The following is a 20,127-nucleotide window of genomic DNA, read 5'->3' on the forward strand; positions in this document are numbered from 1 at the left end:
AGAAGTTTTGTGTTTGAGGTTCCCTCTTAGCACTTCCCAACAGCTGTAGATTTGACTGAGCTTATAATCTCTGGCTTCACCATCACTACATGGAAAGAGAGCTGGCCCTACTCAGGTATTATCTGTGAGCGCCTTCCAGGGGTCTGAACCCTGGATGCTGTCAGTACTCTCCATGGAGTATCCAGCATGGCTCTACAGCTCCACAATGCCATAGAGCCTGGGTCCATGCTTTGTGGAGAGAGCAGGGGGAATGCTCAGAGGCAATAAGAATACTGGAACATTATAGAAGGTTTTGTTGTTGCAAAGGCTTGTGGGGAAAGGTGAGTTTTTAGTGATTTCTTAGTAAATGGCTAAGATTGGCAAGAGTAAATGGCCTGGCATCTCTCTTCATAAAGTGCCCATTCCTTTTTGTTCTAATTTAATATTATTCCTGGCTTATATAGAATTAGGTATCATTGTGGAAAAGTACCCGATCTTGAACCCTGATAACTCTGCAAATCTCACCAATACCTCTTGGTGGTCTTTATAACATTACACATCCCTCAACTTATTTGGTTTATCTCATCCTGACAGGGAATAGAGGGAGAGCATAGGTCCTCACCAAGTATCCAGAGAAGATGCCTACAGGCCGGATGGGCTTCACCCTGATGGCTATGTCTCCTTCCTTGCCAGGGGGCAGGACATTTCCATGTTCATCTATGATCTGAAGGAAGAGGAAGATTGGATGGATGACCCACAGAAAAGGAGCTGCACAAACAGTGGTATGATGTTGATGCACAAACAGTGGTCAAGTGGAGGCCATTCTGTTCTCAACATGAACCAGAAGTCAAGAGAAGCCAAGAGGTTTAAGCTTGGATTCCTGATCCACTTGCCTGGGTTTGTGCTAGTAAAACTTCTCAGTGTACTGGACCAGAGGAACCTGGGCAGGTGCCTCTGGCTCTAAGGGTTCAGGAGAAGCATGTGCCTCCCATTATCATTGAGAAACTCCTCACTTGTAGACTTAGAGACTAAAACCAAATGTTGTTCTGCTACCTTGCCTACTGACCTTCAACTATGAGGCACTATGCTTGGACAATGGCTTCTGTAAAACAGAAATGCTTTGTGAACAAAACAGAACACTGACAAGCATGTCTGTATAGTTAACATAGTGAATTACATGACAGATCATCACACATGATTCCAAATTAGACAGAAGTTGTCACACTTCCAATAAACAGAAATCTACATGTAACCATAGACACATAAACATAAATTCTAGTTCTTAGATTCAGCCCAAATCAATAAAAAGAGAAAACACGTTAGTTACAATACAGTCACTATAATGCTAATAAAAATGAATGTAACCTGTCGATAAACAACAGAGAGGGGCGAAGCTGCATTGTCTTATCAGTCATTGCGCTCTGTGCTGCAGTGGGTACCTACTGACCTAGAAGGAAGGGTGCCTGATCACTAAACGATAAAGCCAAGTTACAAAACATTAGGCCAAGTCACTTCTGTTTTTCTTTCAAAAATCACATTTAACAATGTAACTATTCAGCCAATTTGCTAGATAAGCAAAGTGGTTCCTGTTTTTCTCCTTCCCTTACTTCTCTCTTCCCTCCCTCTCCCACTATCTTTCTCTTCTCTTCCTTTTCAAAAACTAAAGCTATTTCATTCATTCATTCATTCATTCATTCATTCATTCGTGTGTGTGTGTGTGTGTGTGTGTGTGTGTGTGTGTGTGTGTGTGCAGGTTGTAGTTTTTCTCTCCTTCAACCATGTGAGTCTCAGGGAATCAAACTCTTACACACCGAGCCATCACAGTGGCCCTCCTCCTCCTCCTTTTAAAACATTATTTTAATATATCAATATTATTTTTAAGTTTAAACTTGTTATTTTTGAGGATTTTATACACTAATATTTTATTTACATCATTTCCATCCCCCTCCTCAACTCCTTACCTGTCCCTCTTCACTCCTCTCAAACTTATGATATTTTCTTCTTTAACTACTGTTACATACATACATATGTAATAAACACACACACACACACACACACACACACACACACACACACCATGCTGAGTCCATTTAGTGTTGCTCAAATATACTTGTGCTAAGGGGTTGACTATTGGGGGTTCAATAACCTATTAGGAAGCTTGTCTCTGGAGAAAACTGGCTTTCTCACCACTGATGGCTTCTACTTTCTCACGTAGGTGTGGAGCCTTGTGAAATCTCACCCATTTGTGTTGGGTAAGGCCGTTATTGTCTTGGCAACTGTAGCATTGAGGTTTCATGTGTGCAGTATCTGCTGTCATCTCTAGAAGATAACTATCTCACAGATGAACCCTGGTCCCCTGGCTTTTAGTTTTCCTGACCCTTCTTCCAAGATGTTCCCTGAGCCTTAGGTGTGGGTTTTCATTAAAGATGTAGCAATTGGGGTTGGTTACCCCACGGCCAGCTGTTCTCTGTATTTGGATAACTTGTGGATCTGTAGTGGTCTCCGTCTCCTGCAGAGTGAGTGTGTGTGGTGGGGGTGGGGGTGGAGGTGGGGATAAGTTAGGCTTATCTGTGGGTTTAAGGATAAGTACCCAGGATGCGGTTAGAAATTATATTAGTTTAGGGAAATGGTAGTAGTGGGTTCTCTAGGATCCACGTCCTCTCCAGCCCTAGGTTTGTAGTACCAGGCATGAGTTGTCTCCTGTTGAGCAGGCTGTAAGTCTACTGGTTACACTACTGGTTATGTCTATTAATCATCTCTAAGATAACACTGCCACTGTTGTACCTCTGGGGATATCTTACTGGGCCAGTACTTGTCCTTAGGCTTCACAGCTGAGTAGAACTACTGATTGCTTTACTTTCTGGTCAGCTTGCATAGCACCTTCCAATACTGTGAGAGCTGGGCCTCAGGAAGGAGATTTTCAGGTCAGTTCCAGCTCAACTTCTCCAAGTCTTGTGCCCAAAGTATGTGATGTCTTATCCTGGAGGGCGACCAAGGGCAATGGCCTGTGTTGTTTTGGGAATCTCTCGGAGCACCACCCCTAAACGACAACTCCAAGGGAGGATTCCCATGCCTGGCATTAGGGTTTGGGGTTTTGTTAGTATATGGCTCTTGAGGGAAGTATTAGCACTCATGTGTTCTAACTTCATTTAAACTGTATATGTAAACACACACACACACACACACACAGACATAGACACAGACATACGTACACACACATATACACACACACACACCCTACATACACATTATATATGTTTTTAAATAAACATAAAATAACATGTTTCCCTTTGGCCTTTTCAAATATCCTTAGTGTTATTTGCCTTTTTACCCCCTCCCTCTGCATTACCTTTCACTCTCCTCCCTAGTCTCTTCAGCTAAACTCTCCCCATTTTTCTCATTTTCCCTTCATACCACCCATGTTTTTCTATCACCCTCTCTAGAGTTTCTTCCACCCCACCCTCCCCATGATCTCTTTCTATCTTCCTGGTTTCTGTGGTTACTCCATGTTATATATACAAGCCTAAATATTTGGAGCTGTGCTCCTGAAATAAGAAAGAACACACAGCATTTGTCTTTCTGGGTCTGGGTTACCTCACTCAGTATATTTTCTGTCTACTCACTTGCAAAGGTCGTGATTTCATTTTTCTTTACAGCTGAATTGTATCCCATCATGTCTATATATTACATTTTTAATATCTATTTATCAGTAGAAGAACATTTAGGTTCTTGGCTGTTGTGAACAGAGCAGTAATGAACGTGGCTGAACAGTGTCTTTGGAGTAGGAATGTCAAGTCCTTCGGGCGTATGTCAAGAAGTGGTATAGCTAGGACATGTGGCTGATCTGCCTGTCGTTTTCTGTGGATTTTCCACATTGATTTCCAGAGTGGATACGCCATTTTGCAACCCCACTTACAATGAATGAGGGCTCCTCTTTCCTCCTGCCCTCGACAGCTTTTGTTGTTAGTTCTTTTCTTGGTCTTAGCCATTCTGACTGGGGTGAGGTGACATCTCAAAGTAGTTTTAGCTTTGCCTTTCCCTATTTGCTAAGGATGATGGATACCTTTAAATGTTTCTTAGCCATTTTTATGGTTTCTTTTGAGAACTCCGTTCAAATCCATAACCCATTTTTGAATTGGCTCATCTGTCCTCTTGACCTTTTGTTTTTGGAGTTCTTGGAATATTCTGAGTACTATTCCTCTGTCCTATGTGTGGCTGGCAGAATCTCTCCCACTTTAGGAGCACATTCTCCACGGGGTTGTTTCCTTTGCTGTGCAGAAGCTTTTTGGTTTTGTCAGATCAGATTTGTCAGTTGTTAATTGCTGAGCAAGTGGAGTCTTGTTCAGAGGGTGAGTTCCTGCATCGGCTCCTCATAGGCTGATGTTTTCTTCTCACAGTTTCAGCATGTTGGGTTTCATGTTTAGTTCTTTCATCCACTTGATTTTTGGGGTCTTCTAAATGTGGGCACCCAGTTTCCCCAGCACCATTTGTTGATGATTGCTGTCTTTCCTCCAGTGTGTATTTTTGACATCTTTGTCAAAGAGAAGATGGCTACAATTACATGCACTTATGTTTGGATCTATTCTGTTCCACTAATCTACATGACTGTTTTGATGCTGACACTGTGCTCTTTGTTACTGTAGCTCTGCAGTATAACCTGACATTTGGTATGGTAACTCCTCCAGCACTGTTTTTTTTTGCTCAGAGTAGATTTCACCATCTGGGGTCTTTTTTACTTCCATATGAGTTTTAGGATTTTTTTTCTATTTCTGTGAAGAGTATCATGGGGGGGGGGTGTTAATTGGAATTGCACTGAATCTGCAAATTGCTTTTAGTAGAACGGTAATTTTCACAATATTAGTTCTACCAGTCCATAAACATAGGAAATCTTTCCAACTTCTAGTGTCTTCTTCATTTCTTCCTTCAGAGAATTAAAGTTTTCTCCTTGGAAGACTTTCACCTCCTTGGTTAGGTTTATTCCTAGATATATCCTTGAGGGTATTGTGAATGAGAGTGTACCCATGATCTCTCTCTCAGCATTTTTGCTGTTGGTATATGGAAAAATTACTGATTTTTGTAAGTTGATCTTTGATCCTGACACTGCTGAAAGTGTAGAACATTTTTAGTAGTTTTCTGGTGGAATTTTTGGCATCTCTTATGTATAATTTCATATCATGTGCAAATAGGGATAATCCGACTTCTTCTTTTCCTATTAATTTCCTTCTCTTGCCTTATTAATCCAGCTAATGCTTCCAGTACTTTATAGAAAGGGGATGGGGAGAGTCAACAGCCTGGTCTCACTCCTGAATTTAATCTGATTTCTTCAAACTTTCTTCATTTAGGCTGATTTAGGCTGTGGGTTTCTCATATATGACTTTTATTACATTGAGGTTCATTCCCTCCAGTCCTGTTCTCTACAGAACTTTTACTGTGAAGCTGGATTGGATTTTGTCAAAGGTTTTTTAATGCATTATGGAGATAATCATGTGACTTTTGTCTTTAAGCCAACTTATATGATTTATTATATTTATTGATTTAGGTATGTTGAACCATGCCTGCATGTCGAAAATAAAGACAGCTTGATCATTGTGGATGATCTTTCTTATATGTGCCTGTATTCAGTTTACAAGTATTTTATTGAGAATTTTTGCATCTATGTTCACCAGGCATATTGGTCTATAGTTTTATTTGCCTTGTTTTAGTATATTTATCTGGCTTAGGTGTCCAAGTTATTATGGCTTCACAGGATTTTGAAGGTGTTCCTTCTGTTTGTATTTTTTTAGAGTAATTTAAAAAAGTATTGGCTATAGTTTCTGTTTGAAAGGCTGGTGGAATTCTCCTGTGAATCCATCTAGACCTGGGCTTTTTTTTAGTTGGAAGCTGGGGATCTGGGGCATTCATTCAGCTGGGCTGGCATACCTACTATTAGTTCCACTCAATGAAAACATAATAAATACACACATTACCACAAATTCATGTTTCCCCTCCCTCCTTATTGCCCTTAGCAAACCTGTACGTCATAATGGGGGACAGCTGTTCCAAGGGAGCCTGGTTTGACGGTCATCGTTCTGGAAACTCTGCAGGTGAGACCCTGTGGAGAGGAGCAGACAGAACAGCAAGGCTCAGGAGGAACTGCACGGTCTGGGGAAGGAAGGCAGGGTTCTGTGAGCAGTTCTCTCTCCTGCCCTGAGCCATTCACAGGCCTGTCTCCTCCACACCTACCCCCCGGCTTTCTCCTTGGAACCCCAATCCTAGTGGCTCCACCAAACTGATTGTTCAGAAGACAATCTGGTTACTTCCCAGGGATGAGAAATGAACAACTAATCCTCCACAAATCCAGCTAACTGAGAGAAATGAGTTCTCACATTTTCTAACACAGTGGAGTGACTAATATCAGCAGCAACGGATCACACGTCTCAAAGTTGGAGACGAAGCAATGTTCCCAACACAGAGGAAGACTAAATGTTTGAGTATGTGGATATGCTAAAAACCCTGAGCAATCATGATGTGTGGCACACAGACATAGAAACATCACACAGCAGGGTGGGGTGTAGCTTGGTGGTAGGACAATTGCCTTGCTGTGCAAGGTCCTGGGCTTGATTCTCAGGTACACAAGAAGAAGAAGAAAATGAAGAGGAAGAGGAAGAAGAAGGAAAGGAGGAAGAAGAAGAGGGGAAAAAGAGATAGGGAAGAAGGAGGAATTTTAAGTTCAATTCTTATATGACAATAATCTTGTAAAATACAAAGTTAGTCATCTGCAGTCTGAGAGGCCTACAAGATCTTAGGGACAGTTTGCTTGAATCCTGAAATAAACCTTGTCCTCGGAGAGGCTGTGGGACAGAGAAGTCTCTTCTGCACATGTTCTCCTCTGGATGGAAGGAAGCCCTTACTAGGTGTGCGCTCCATGCCCTGTAGTCCTCACATGGATTCTCAAGTTCTTCTTGACTGCTTCACACCGCAACACTGCCTCCAGCCTGCGGGGGTGGGGGTGGGGGACACTACCGGGGTCCATTAGCCGGAGAAGGAAGATAGGTGAGAGGTCAGAGAGGAGAGAAGCACTGAGGGTTAAGAGAGAGGGAAACACTCAGAAAAGGAGCCGGTAATTGAGCTGGGAGACAGAATCTTGAGACTGTTCTGATGAGTAGCACAGAGCAGTGCAGATACATATTGTACACATGCTGCCTGCTAACTCCAAGACTGGCAGGGGCGATGGGGACTTTGCTGGCTTCTCCCTGTCCTTAGCTTCTGTCTGAGCAGCTGAGTGTTGTGCCTGACACGTCGGAGAGTTGCAGTTTTCTGCCAATGTGTGACTCCGTCACGAGAACTTCCATGATCGTCCTGTCTGAAGGAACAGTTGCTGTGTTTTTGTTGCGGTGGTGGTGGTGGTGGTGTTTGAAGGTGGAACCTCTAAGGTCAGAAGAGGAATCAACACCTTCTGATGGGACTGAATGGTGGCTCTCTTAAGACATAAGAGTAGGTTTCTACCAAGCAAAGCTACCCCATATTTTAGTTTGTTTGGCCCATGTCTGTTTTCCCATCCACTTTTCATCATGCGTTGAAGCAGCATGGGAATACCGAAGGTGTGAGCAGATGCCAGCATCCAATCTTAGATTTCCCAGGCTTCAAAACTATAAGCCAAAGTATATACTTTTCTTCATAAATCACCTAGCCTCAGTTATTATGCTACAGCAACACAGAAGTGATGAAGTTTCTAGCTCTTGACTCCTCTTTGCCTTGTTTTATAGCTCTTTGCATTACCTACCATGACATCTATTTCTTGATTTTCTGCCTTCCTTCCCCACTAGAATGCGATGCCTGTGAAATCAGGAACATTGTCATTTTGTTCCTGTAGTAGATGCTCAATAAGTATTTCTCAACTAAAAGAGTGACACACTACTTTAAAATAAACAGATTATCAAACATAATTTGAAGTCTGGCAGAAGACTCAGCCCATGGTCCCCTAGGGAGTAAATACCGTTTCTGTCTGGCCATAGAACTCTCGGATGTCCAGTCCTGTCTTGGCTTTCCAGTTCTCCAGAGTCTCTGGGAGAAGGCTTTCCCCTCCAGTGAAGCAGCTGTGCAGGTGTGGGAACTTGTAACTAAAGAAGAGAGTTTATTTTCCCTTAGTTTTGTTGGAACTGAAGTCTACCCAGGCTTGGGACTGAGTTCTGGGTGCTATGATGGTGGCCCTGGGTTTATATAGGCAAATTGTGTCCAGATAAATAGATATAGGGATGAGTCTAGAGGCCCCTACCAACCCCCCAAATGTCCATCACCTGGAAAGATCTTGTTGTAGCAACATCCGGTAAATGAGGGGGGCACCCACCATGCTGTTGATGGGATAGTTGGACAGCACCTGTGGGGAGAGAGCTATCTGAGACACTGCTCATTAGACCAGATGCCAAGCTCAGCAAGGCACACATCACCACGACAGTCATAACTCCTCAAGGTGTAGTGATACAGACTGAAATCCTAGTTTGTCTGTTGTGTTTGCTTCAGACTTACCAAGCGTCACGACTCTCACACATGCTCAAGACACAAGAGAGGAATGAACGCAGACAGAAAGAGGTCCAAGATTCATTTGGAACACTTCTGTCAAAGCCTGGCTGGTTCTTCCCACTCAGTTTAAGACTCGTCCTTGTAACCCCAACCCCACTTCACCAAAGGGGGTGTAAGACCTCTGCTATCAAGGGGGATAGATCAAATGTAGGGTAAAAGGACTAAGGAAAGAATACCTTGACCTTGAGGCCAAGGAAAAACACTCTGGCCCTGACTTGACCCCCAAGTCAGAGACCAAGGCTGTACTGGCAGGTTTCGTGTGTCAACTTGACAAAAGCTAGAGTCATCGGAGAGGAAGGAGCCTCAGCTGAGGAAATGCTTCCATGAGATCCAGCTGTAAGGCATTTTCTCAATTAGTGATCAGTGGGAGAGAGCCGAGCCATGGTGGGTGGTGCCATCCCTGGGCTGTTGGTTCTATAAGAAAGCAGGCTGAGCAAGTCAGGGGAAGCAAGTCAGTAAGCAGCACCTCTCCATGGCCTCTGCATCAGCTCCTGCCTCCAGGTTCCTGCCCTGTTTTAGTTCTGGTCCTGACTTCCTTCAGGGATGAATGGCAATGCTAAAGTGTTAGCCAATTAAACCCATTCTTCCCCAACTTGATTTTTGGTCATGGTGTTTTGTTACAGTAAGAGAAATCCTAACTAAGACAAGGGCCCAAGCAGGGGAAAACATCAGTCTCCGAGCCTGTCCAGATCAGGCCACAGAATTCCACCAATCCTTAGCACGAAATCCCACCAATCACTGAGCAAGAAATCCCTCTAATCCCTGAGCTTCAAAATCAGGCCACCAAACCCTGAGCTTGCCCTAAAATCAGGCCACATAATCCCTCCAATCCCAGGACACTCTGGAAATTTTTTACTCTTCAAGAAACCATATAAACCCTGTCTTCTTCTCAGTTCTCTACTGATTCTCACTCAAGCAGAGGCAGCCACCCTCCTGGGGGTTTCCTACCAATAAGTCTCTTGTGTGAACTTTGTTTTGTGGCATGACTTGGTGGTATGCCTTGTCCCCTGACTGCCAGGATACCTTTCTCTTCAGAGCTGCAACACTTGCATTGGGGAAGCCTTTCCCCTCAGAGCTGCAACACTTCCACCAGATGCTGCAGCAAATGAATTTTATGATCTTGGATCAGTGCCTTGACCTTCTGGAACTAGGTTTGTTATAGGCTATTTCCATGGAAATAATTGTGAGAGACAATAGTGGTCAAAAGTGGCTGGAATCATGTCTCAATATTTCCAAAGCAGTGTCCAAGAAAGGCCTGGAACCAAATGCTAACTATGCCTTGTGCTTCCTCCTGAAGTTCCCACAGTGACCTCATGCAGCATATACTGTGATCCTGTTTATGGACCTGAGCCCTGCAGGGCTAAGTGGCTCACAAGCAACTGGAGGAGCCAGTGTTGGCCACATGGTATGCAATGCTGTTTTCCTCACCATATTTGTTTTGTGTAGAGCTGAATAGTGATCTAAGCAAACATCTAGAAAAAAAGAACATGCATCATACAATAGTTTACTGCATGTGTAACCGATGACACTGTCTAATTCTGTAGTATATTTTTGCCATCCAAAAGAACATTTATTACTTGTTACTATGCAGTAAAAAGCAGCTATAGCATGTAAATTTATTTACTATCTACCTCAGACTCTACAGGGAAAGTAATCTTATTTGCTCTTTAGAATTCCTCCCAGGTAAATTCCCCAAACTGGACATAAACCAAACACCTACCTCTAATATGATGGGAAAGAAAGGGTGACACATTCTTAGAATGGAATACTGTAGAACAATTAAAAAGGACAAACCAAGCACATGCAAAAATACGGATTAACCTCGCAGAGAAATCTACTGAATGAAATAAACCAGACACAAAAGATAATCCATCCTACACCTGAATTTATGAGAGAGAGAGAGAGAGAGAGAGAGAGAGAGAGAGAGAGAGAGAGAGACAGAGAGAGAGAGAGAGAGAGAGAGAGAGAGAGAGAGAGAGAGAGAGAGAGAGAGAAGAGGTGAACTTTAAGCTGGTAGAAGTCAAAAGAGTTTTTAACTTATGAGGTGCGAGCATGGCCAAGGGAGGTATGGTCACCCTCTGCAGCTATGGGGACATGTGAGGCCTCCACCTGGTGATGGTGACATGGGTGTCTGAAATGAACCATACATTCCATATGCCGAGTGGATCCATAGGCTGGATCTCTAACCCTCATGTGATTGGATTTGGAGATAATGATGCCAAGTACTGAAAAAGGTGTGCCGATGTCACACTAGTTAGTGTCATAAGAATGAGATTCTCTCTCTCTTCCTCCCTCCTTCCCTCCCTCCCTTCTCACCTCCCCACCTCTCCCTCCCCTAAGGCTACAGCAAGAAAGTGATTGATCTTCTACAGCATGAGGGTCCTCACTAAGCAGGTGACCCCTCCAGCACCTTAATCATCTTCAAGTCCATCCTTCAGAAGCTTGGGAAGCATCTGCTGTGTGAGCCCCCAGTCTGTTGTATTTCTGGGAGGTGACTGAGGCAGTGTCTGCCGCAAGTGAATGCTTTTCAGACTGTACACTAGAATAGTGGCGTTTCATACATTTTAACCATTATCTTGGGTTACACTGCAAATGAAGAAGGAAATATGACACATACATACTTATATACAGACACAGGCATGTTCACAGACACAAATGCATGCATACACACATGTGTGTGAGGGAGATGGTATCACCTCCCATCCCTTTATCTAAGTTCCCCCAGCAAAAGAAGTGCCTCTTAGTTGAGAGAAGAACCACCTAGTCCCATCTCTTGAACATATGCCATTCCTCGATGCCTGTGTCCATCTCTCTCCCTAGACCGTGAGCTTTGTTAGATGGATGCAAACTTCCATCTTTCTTCATGCTGTCCACTGCTCATCCATGTGGCTGGGATTTAGCAGAAGTTTTATGAATTGAAACCAACTGCTATGACCTGGAGTGTGTAAACCCTGAGCTTACTCTGACCAACCAATATGGACGGTCCTCTCTTACCTTTAGAACAGTCTGTGGATCAAACTTTGGCAAAAGATGGACAAATGTGCATGCTCCCAATGACCAAGGTTCCAGAAATGAGGCTAAAATGTTCACTATCCAACCTGTGTCTGAGATGGTCCATATCGTGTCAGAGACATCCAGGCCTGTCCAGGTCCTAAAAACACAGAACATAGACACACAGAGCTGAGTGCACACTGATGGGCATGGTGCTTGAGGGGCTGTGTGGGGAAGGGTGAGGTGTGGGCATGCAGCATGTGTGGAAAGGTGGCAGTGCTTTAGAAAGTGTGACCCCAGAAGAAACACATTAGCACATAACTGGGTTGTGCTCTCACTTTATTCCCAGTACTAGGACAGTGACTGACAAGTAAAACTATCCAGGAAAAGCTTACTAACACAAGGCATCAAAGTAAATAACCATTTGTGTGCGTGCGTGCGTGCGTGCGTGCGTGCGTGCGTGTGTGTGTGTGTGTGCAAGTATACACATGTATGGAGTGTGCAGATGCCTTTATCTATTAATCTCCACCTTAGTTTTTAGACAGGGTCTCTCACTGACCCTGGGGCTTGCTCATTGGCTAGACTGGCTAGCCAATGAGCTTCAAAGGTAGGACATTTATGCTTTTAAAAAGTTCTTAACGTTAAAATATTTCCCATTCTAGTAATAAAATTAACATTTCAAGAAGGATCTATGGAAAAAGAGCACAGAGATCTTCAGTTATTAGCTCATGAAGACCTTGGTACCATACCTTCTAATTCCACAGATCATAGTGACCTAGTCATGAAATCAGTGCTAGCTTGAGACCTGTGTTCTAGAAACTCCGATAACTCTGTTCACCCTATTCTTCTAATGACACTTCTCACATAAATGAATTTGCAAAGGAGATATTGACAAAATGATGTCCTCCTGGAATCTGGGTCTTTTCAAAGCAAATTGCCAGGAACCTAAAGACAAGGCAGAGAGTGTCTGGGAAGAGGGCATCTGCGCCCGCTGCTATTTTTCATCCTACTAGTGTGGCTTGAAACAAGGAAGGGGTCTTTTGAGACACTGTGTTTCTAAAACAGAGATGTCACACTGGGGAGTTCTCAGGACATGAAGCCTTGCCCTTTTAGCCTCCCTTCTCAAGTTGTCTTTTTGGAAGTCTCCAGGGCAAATCAGACCTGACTTCAGGACAGTTGTCATGAATCTATAGAGGGAAAAGGCTCAGCTTACCCGGCGTCCATCTTGGCCTTGATACCCAGGCTGGAATGGGAGTGTTCTACCATCTTGGGAGGGCCACTGGTCCCACTAGTGAAGTAGATGGCAGCTGACTCATGGCTTCCAGTTTCCACACAGTGATGAGTGGTGGATGCATCCCTACAAGGACCAGAAAGTCAATGTCTCAGATCTAGCCTGGATACTGATGATTCTGTGACTCATCTTCCCTCACTAGCCCTCGAGTAGACGAGGGCAAGTCAGATGACCTGTTTCTGAATGGCGGCTGTTGAGTGGTAAAATCCATGCATTCCTGAGAGAGTCAGGGTTAGCATTTTGTTAACTATATAAGTTTGTACAAGTTACTTAACTTCTGTGAGTCTCACTTTCCATATCTGTGAAATGGGGACAAAAAACAAACCTACCTCAGGGTTTAGTGAGAAAGTTAACTTTACAACAAAGAAAGAGAGAAATACTTGTTGGGGACTGAATGTTAATTCAGTTGTGGTTGGCCCCAGCATACCAGGAGCACAAAATAAGGTTGAGCAGTTTGTTTTCCAAGTAATGAAAAAAAATATTTTTGTGTGTATGAGTGTTTTGTCTGCATGTATGTATATGCACAATGAGCATATGTTTCCTGTGGAGGTCAGACAAGGGCATTGGATCCCCTGGAACTAGAGTTATTGGTAGTTGTAAGTTCCCATGTAGGTGCTGGGAATCAAACAGAGGTCCTCTGGAAGAGCAGCCAATCTCTCCAGCACCCCACATAGTTTCTTGACACCCACTTTTATTCTCTGGAATAACCCACAGATCTCTTAGGGTCTTGAATTTGAATCTCTCAAAGCTGGTATTTTATTGTTTATTTTTATGGAAACAATTTTAAAGATCATGGCAGGAGAAACGAAAAACAACAACAAAACCTTATGTTCTCCCTGGATGTTTCCTAAGGCACATGCCTCTTGTGGAAGGATTTTAAATAGGGGGCAGAATTGCATTTATCCAGCCAGTCTTGCTGTGAAAGTCCAGAAGGGCCACTATTCTGGAAGGAAGTGGATCCTAGGGATATAGAATGTGGGAAGAAGAGCCTGGAAGTCAGTGTACCAGGCATCTCTTAGATGCTGCCTCACATTTCATCAATGGCTGTGGTGAATAGTTCTGGATGCCTTTCAGACCCATTCACATCAATAGCATGTTGTTGCTTCTTGCATGTGCAAGTGATTCACCTTAATGCCAGGATGTATGTGTGTATGTATGTGTGTGTGTGTGTGTGTGTGTGTGTGTGTGTGTTTGTAGGTACCTGTGTATGTATGCATTTATATGTGCCTATGTGATGTGTGTGTGTGTCTGTCTGTCTGTCTGTCTGTATGTATATATGCATGTGTGCCTATGTAGTGTGTGTGTATACATGTATATATTATGTATCTATGCCTTGTAGTATGTCTGTGTGGTGTGTATGTGTTGTATTCATGCGAGCATGTGATAAGCACACACCTGTGTGTGAACATTCAGAAACCAAAGCAGGGTGTCAGGTGTCTCTCTTTACTGCTTTCCATGATATTTCCTTGAGACAGAGTCTCTCAATGAACCAGAATCTTAGCTTTTTGACTAGGCTAGGCCGGCCTGTGAACTCTTGGGCTCTGCTTCTCTTTACCTCCTAATGCTAGAGTTACAGGCATGTGCAGCCCTGTTGGCATTTTACATGGGTGATGGGGATTTGAACTCAGGTCTTCATACTTATACAGCAAGTGCTCTTACCCAGTGAGCCATGTTCTCAGACCATCAGTCTCCCAGGCTTTTTCCTTTTTTTTAATGCCACTATGGCATGGGACTCTGGGCCTGCAAGTGTAAAAGCCCAGAAGTGTGTGGTAGATAATGCCCCTTACAACCGTCAACAAATGAAGATGAACGTATTTGTTGGTCCTTTGTTAGAAAATCCTGGGGGCATTCTGTGTGCTTCTCAGAAGGTTTATGCATACCGAGCCCCACCCACCTTTGGAATGAGTCCACCTTAAACACTTGCGTTTCCTTTCCTTTCCTTACTGTCTCACTCTCCTTAGTCTTGATTTCCGCTTTGGATGGAAACCCGGCTAAGGCAGGAGAGACTCACTTTAGCAACGCCTTGAAGTTGAGCCATCCTTCTCTCCTTTTTTCAGACACCAGCAACTTGACCTTCAGAAAAGGGCACTCGGGGGCCACAGCATCCACTTCTTGGGCCACTTCATCCCCGGCCACAATGGCCCTGGCCTTGGATGACTGCAGCCTGTATAGTATGTCTGCAGATTTCATCTGGATGGTTCCAGGCATGAAAACAAGGCCTGGAGAAGACAAATGGTTTAAAGGGAGCTAGGAAGGGAATTGTCTTCTTCCCCAGAGAAGGGCTGTGAACAGCCATGGGGGCCAACAGGGAAGGGCAGGTGGGATGTGAGGACCAATAGGGCGTAAGGACAGCATGTTCTGTGGGGAGGTCTTTGAGGAGAGGAAGCTGAAGTTCTCTGCCCTGCGTTTCCTTTCCAAGAGGAAGTGCCCAGCCTGTGTGGGCAGTTACTAACCAGTCCGAAAGCAGCCCAGGGTCACCAGCCACCATTCCGGGACTTGGGGAAGTACCACTGCCACACGGTCCCCACGCTGCAGGCCACAGGCCCCCGAGAGGACATTGGCTGCCTGTTGGCTGATGTTACTCAGTTCTCTGAAGTTCCACTTTACTTCTTGCCCACTACCACTCACCCACCACAGGGCTGGATGTGGAGGTCTCTTGCCAGCCTGAGAAAAGAGATGGCCTAGTGATCAGAAGATCCATGGGGACACAGAAAAATAAAACAAATTACAAGTCTACGGGTAGGCTTGTTGATCCGAGGACATGCACACACTGTTAAAAAGTGTTGAAAACCTTCAAATATTTGTTTTAAATGAGGGTTAGACCTATCAATACTATATTAAAACAGAGGCTTTTAATATGCATGCTTCAAAAAATAACAGTTAAAACATATTCTATATTACCATGACAGACAATTTTGATTGCTAGCAGGATTGGCTTGAAGATGCCTAAGAGATGAGCGAAGTGCATCTCTGAGGTATGACTGTGTGTTTCCAGAGATGACTGGATAGTGTGGGCTCTGATAGAATCAATGAACTAGTGGCTTGATGGATCCATAATGTGGCATTGGGGGATGGGGAAAGCAAGAAGTGGGTCCTGGGTAGAGGAAGTGAGTTGGGAGACATCCTTGGGGTTGGATCTTTCCCCGGACCTTTTCACTGTCATAAGTTTCATTATTTCCCCCTTGATTATTATTACTTTCTATTTTGCTGTTTATTTCCTTTTGTTTATTTAACTATTTCTTTCATGGATTCCAAATTGAAAACTGTAGCAGTAAGACCTTTCCTCAGTATTCCAGGGAGGAATAAGTAAACAAACAAACAAAAAAAATTAAGAAGCTAGCTGAGGAAACCATTGAATCAATAAAGTGCTTGCCATGGAAACATTAGGACTTGAGTTCCACCCCCAGAACATACATTAACCAAAAGTCAGTCATGGTGACGCACAGTTGTAATTCATGCACTGGGGAGGTGGAGTCAGGTAGATGCCTGAGGCTTGCTGTCCAGTCAGTCCAATGTACTTGATGAGCTCCTGGTCAGTAAAAGACCCCATTGTAGCACAAATCCTAATTGATCTTAATAATAAAAACCCAGAGTCAGAGCGGTAAATGCTTAAAGATCAGAGAGACAAAGGAGCAAGCCACAGGCACTTCTTATGTCTACCGAATCCTCAGACCAAAAAGGGGCTGAGCTCCCCTCTCCTCCCACCTTTTATTCCTCTCTCCACCCAGCCATATCACTTCCTGTCTCCACCTCCCTAGTGCTGAGATTAAAGGTGTGAGATTCCAAGTGCTAGAATCAAAGGTGTGTGCCACCACTGGCTGGCTCTGTTTCTCTTTTAGACCAGATCAATCTTGTGCAGCCCAGGTTGTCCTTGAACTCACAGAGATCCTGCTGCCTCTGCCTCCCAAGTGCTGGGATTAAAGGTGTGTGCCACCACTGCCTGGCTTCTATGACTAACCAGTGGCTTAGCTCCACACTTTGATCTTCAGGCAAGCTTTATTTGTTAAACTACAAACAAAATATCACCACATTTCTGTAGTGTTATGTTGTGTACCCTAAATAAACTTGCATGGGCATTTGAGGACAGAGCCAGCCACTAGATTAGACATAGAGGCCAGACAGTGGTGGCACACACCCTTAACCCTATCACTCGGGAGGCAGAGATCTGTCTAGATCTCGGTGAGTTCAAGGCCACACTAGAAACAGAGCCAGGCAGTAGTGGCATACACCTTTAATCCCAGTTCTGAGAAGCACACATGCCTTTAATCCCAGAAAGTGACATGGCTGGGCAAAGAAAGGTATATAAGGCGTGAGGAAACAGGAACTAAAGCAGTTCAGCTGAGACCCATTTGGGTGAGGACTCAGAGGATTTCAGTCAGAAGATTCATGGAGTTGGCAAGGTGAGGTTGGCTGTGACTTGCTCTGCTTCTCTAATCTTTCAGCTTTCACCCCAATATCTGGCTCTGGATTTTTTATTGAAAGAACATTTAACATTTGAACAACACATTCCCCCTTTTTTGTCTAAAAATTAAAAAGAATGTTGTAACTAATATAAGAAAAAACTATATACAAGAAGTATAATAACTATATACAATATATGTACAGTCAATAAATATATCAGCAACGTCTAGTCCATTAATAATTGATGAATTCAGAGAAAATACCCCATATCTATCCTATCTTGGTGAGTCCAAAAAGTTGTACCTAATTCACTTTCTATTCTAATTTTATTACCAAAATTATCTTTTAATGTCTCTTAACCTTATACACTTTACACCTCTTTAGTGAATTTCTTTTCTGAATCTGGTAACAAGAAAAACCATAATTATAACTATAAAGTCTTTAGCTCAATCAGAGACCCGAGAAGGAAATAACATTATGTGAGTAAGCAGGAAATGCAAGCAAGCAACTTCCAAAAAACTGTCAGAAATGAGAGAAACATCTGACTGCCTGGACAGGCACCCAAGGTTCCTCTGCAACGTTGGGGCATCCATCTTCACCCTACAGGCCTAACATATCTGACAGATTTTTCTGTGAAGCAGGATTTTCTGAAGGACTGTCCTATCTTGTCTTGGCAAAGTTCAGCAGTCACTTCCTTTTGTGTCCTGCTTGTCCAATTTGGACAACATTTTGTCAGCAGTTAGGCAAGGGCAGTTTCTTTTTTGCCAGAAAGAAATCGAACTCCATATGGATTTTCTTTGATGCCCATGATCTTTTCTGAAGTAGATTGGTGTTACCAGGAAAACCTATGTTATTAAAACATCTTAAATGCCATATTCTGGAGATCTCTGAAGTGTTTGAAGATGACCTGTCTATCTAAAATATACATCTATTTCACCTTGAAAACATGCCTAACATGACTACAAGTTTAATTGTAATAGGTGACTAACTACTAACCTGCATTTCTTTATTATCCTAAATAGATTGTAATAATAACTTTCAAGGACTAGCAATTTGCATTACATTGTTAAGGGAGATTGTAATTGAGGACCAGCCTCCAAGACTGCTGTAACAAAGTCTCTCCAGTCTTGAGGGATAATTCTATTACAAGTTGACCATGAGTTTAACATCTGCTTCACAAAAGGTGAATGCATACCATATGACACTATTGCTTCCTTGAATCTCCTCAGATCTAACATTTGCACAGGAGTCCATTCAGCTCTTACACAGCCTTGGGGATATCTATCATTTGGCAGTTCCTGTAAGATTACTGGATAAATTAAGGTTGGTTATTTGAAAACCTTATGCTGCTCCTCTGTAACCTCATAATGCAATGCTGAGATTAGTTCTTTACATTCCTCTGTCTGAATCTGAATATCTTCATGATCTGTTTTAATAAGTTTTTCTAAAACTTTAATCTTGGCATTCATATTAACCAAATTTTTAAATGATAAAACAAAAAATGATCAAACATAATATTTATAATTGACATTATGTAAATCCCATCAACATTATCCTCAACATTAATTATCCTCTCATCTAATTGTTCCATTTTCAAACTGTGCATCATGTAATCATACAAAGACCTAACTCTCTCCATTGTAATAGTGTTTCCCATTTTTAATGTGGGGAAAAAAATTCTCTTTTTTTATAAACTAATTCTCTCCTTTAAGAATTCCCAATTGTCTCACCAAATCTGCATGATGACGATTCAGATGTGAGGCTGATTGCTTCTGGGTAGAACAGTAGAAGCCAGAGCGGGTTTTTAAGGGAGCTACCTAGTTTGATAGCAGCCTGAGGAGGGAGTCCAGTGAAAGGCCCCAACCTGCCAGGAGAAAAGAAGCCAAAGAGCCAGATGTCTGCATGGGGGTATGCGTGAAAGTGTCTAACTCCTGTGGCATATGGAGCCTAAATGTCTGTGTGTGGAGTTTGCTTCAGAGAAGCTGCAACAAAAACACCCCAAAAGAAAGGAAAACCTAACTGGTAGTGTAGTGACTCTGGCCACATGAAGCTCTGGCCTGTGCTGGTAGCTGCAAAGTCACAGGCAAGTGACTTTTTGGTGAACTTGTGCCCCAGAAGTTGGACACCAGGTGTAGTGCAAATCCTAATTGGTCTTAATAATAAAAACCTGGAGTCAGATATAGGGGTAAATACTGAAAGATCAGAGAGACAAAGGAGCAGGCCACAGCCACTTCTTACCTCTACCGAATCCTCAGACCAAAAGGGGGTTGAGCTCCTGTCTCTTCCCATCTTATACTCCTCTCTCCACCCAGCCATATTACTTCCTGCCTCCACTTCCCTAGTGCTGAGGTTAAGAGAGTGAGATCTCAAGTGCTGAGATCAAAGGTGTGTGCCACCACTGCCTGGCCTCTATGGCTAACTAGTTGCTAGCTCTGCCCTCTAATCTTCAGGCAAGCTTTATTTGTTAGATCACAAACAAAATATCACCACACCCTGTCTCAAAAACCAAAGTGGTGGAACTGAGGAAGGGCACCTGAGGTTGGCCTCTGGCCTCAATTTGTACTAGCGCATATAAACATGTACATATGTGTATATATTAGTACATGCATAGAGAAAGGATACTTTTTGTTGTTGTTAATCATCACTCTTGTCACACAGTTCCTTTCTCTGTGTTGAAACAGTCTCTTGTGGATGGACAGGTGAGGCTCAGGGGCTCAAGAAACTAATAAAACAATGAAGTGTGGTGATATATTGTGTACCCTAATAAACTTGCCTGAGGATCAGAGGACAGAGCCAGCCACTAGATCAGACATAGAGGTCAGGCAGTGATGGCACATATCTTTAATTCCAGCACTTGAGATCTCACACCTTTGCTTGGGAAAAACACACACCTTTAATCCCAGGAA

The 20,127-nt window shown here is 43.2% G+C and overlaps 1 protein-coding gene across 2 annotated transcripts in view; it reads right to left on the reverse strand.

The window, feature by feature from the left end:
• Positions 1–20,127, reverse strand: part of LOC131899905 (acyl-coenzyme A synthetase ACSM2, mitochondrial) — a 30,698-nt gene that overhangs the window by 4,723 nt on the left and 5,848 nt on the right. For both annotated transcript variants that reach the window (XM_059251382.1, XM_059251378.1), the window contains exons 2-9: positions 15,274–15,484; positions 14,832–15,039; positions 12,743–12,886; positions 11,533–11,689; positions 8,256–8,335; positions 7,955–8,078; positions 5,990–6,070; positions 602–703 (exon numbers count right to left, since the gene is read on the reverse strand). In XM_059251382.1, coding sequence (XP_059107365.1) covers positions 602–703; positions 5,990–6,070; positions 7,955–8,078; positions 8,256–8,335; positions 11,533–11,689; positions 12,743–12,886; positions 14,832–15,039; positions 15,274–15,484 — 1,107 coding nt within the window. The remainder of the gene's footprint in view (positions 1–601; positions 704–5,989; positions 6,071–7,954; positions 8,079–8,255; positions 8,336–11,532; positions 11,690–12,742; positions 12,887–14,831; positions 15,040–15,273; positions 15,485–20,127) is intronic.

This window comes from Peromyscus eremicus, chromosome 1 (genome assembly GCF_949786415.1).
Source record: "Peromyscus eremicus chromosome 1, PerEre_H2_v1, whole genome shotgun sequence".
Lineage (NCBI taxonomy): Eukaryota > Metazoa > Chordata > Mammalia > Rodentia > Cricetidae > Peromyscus > Peromyscus eremicus.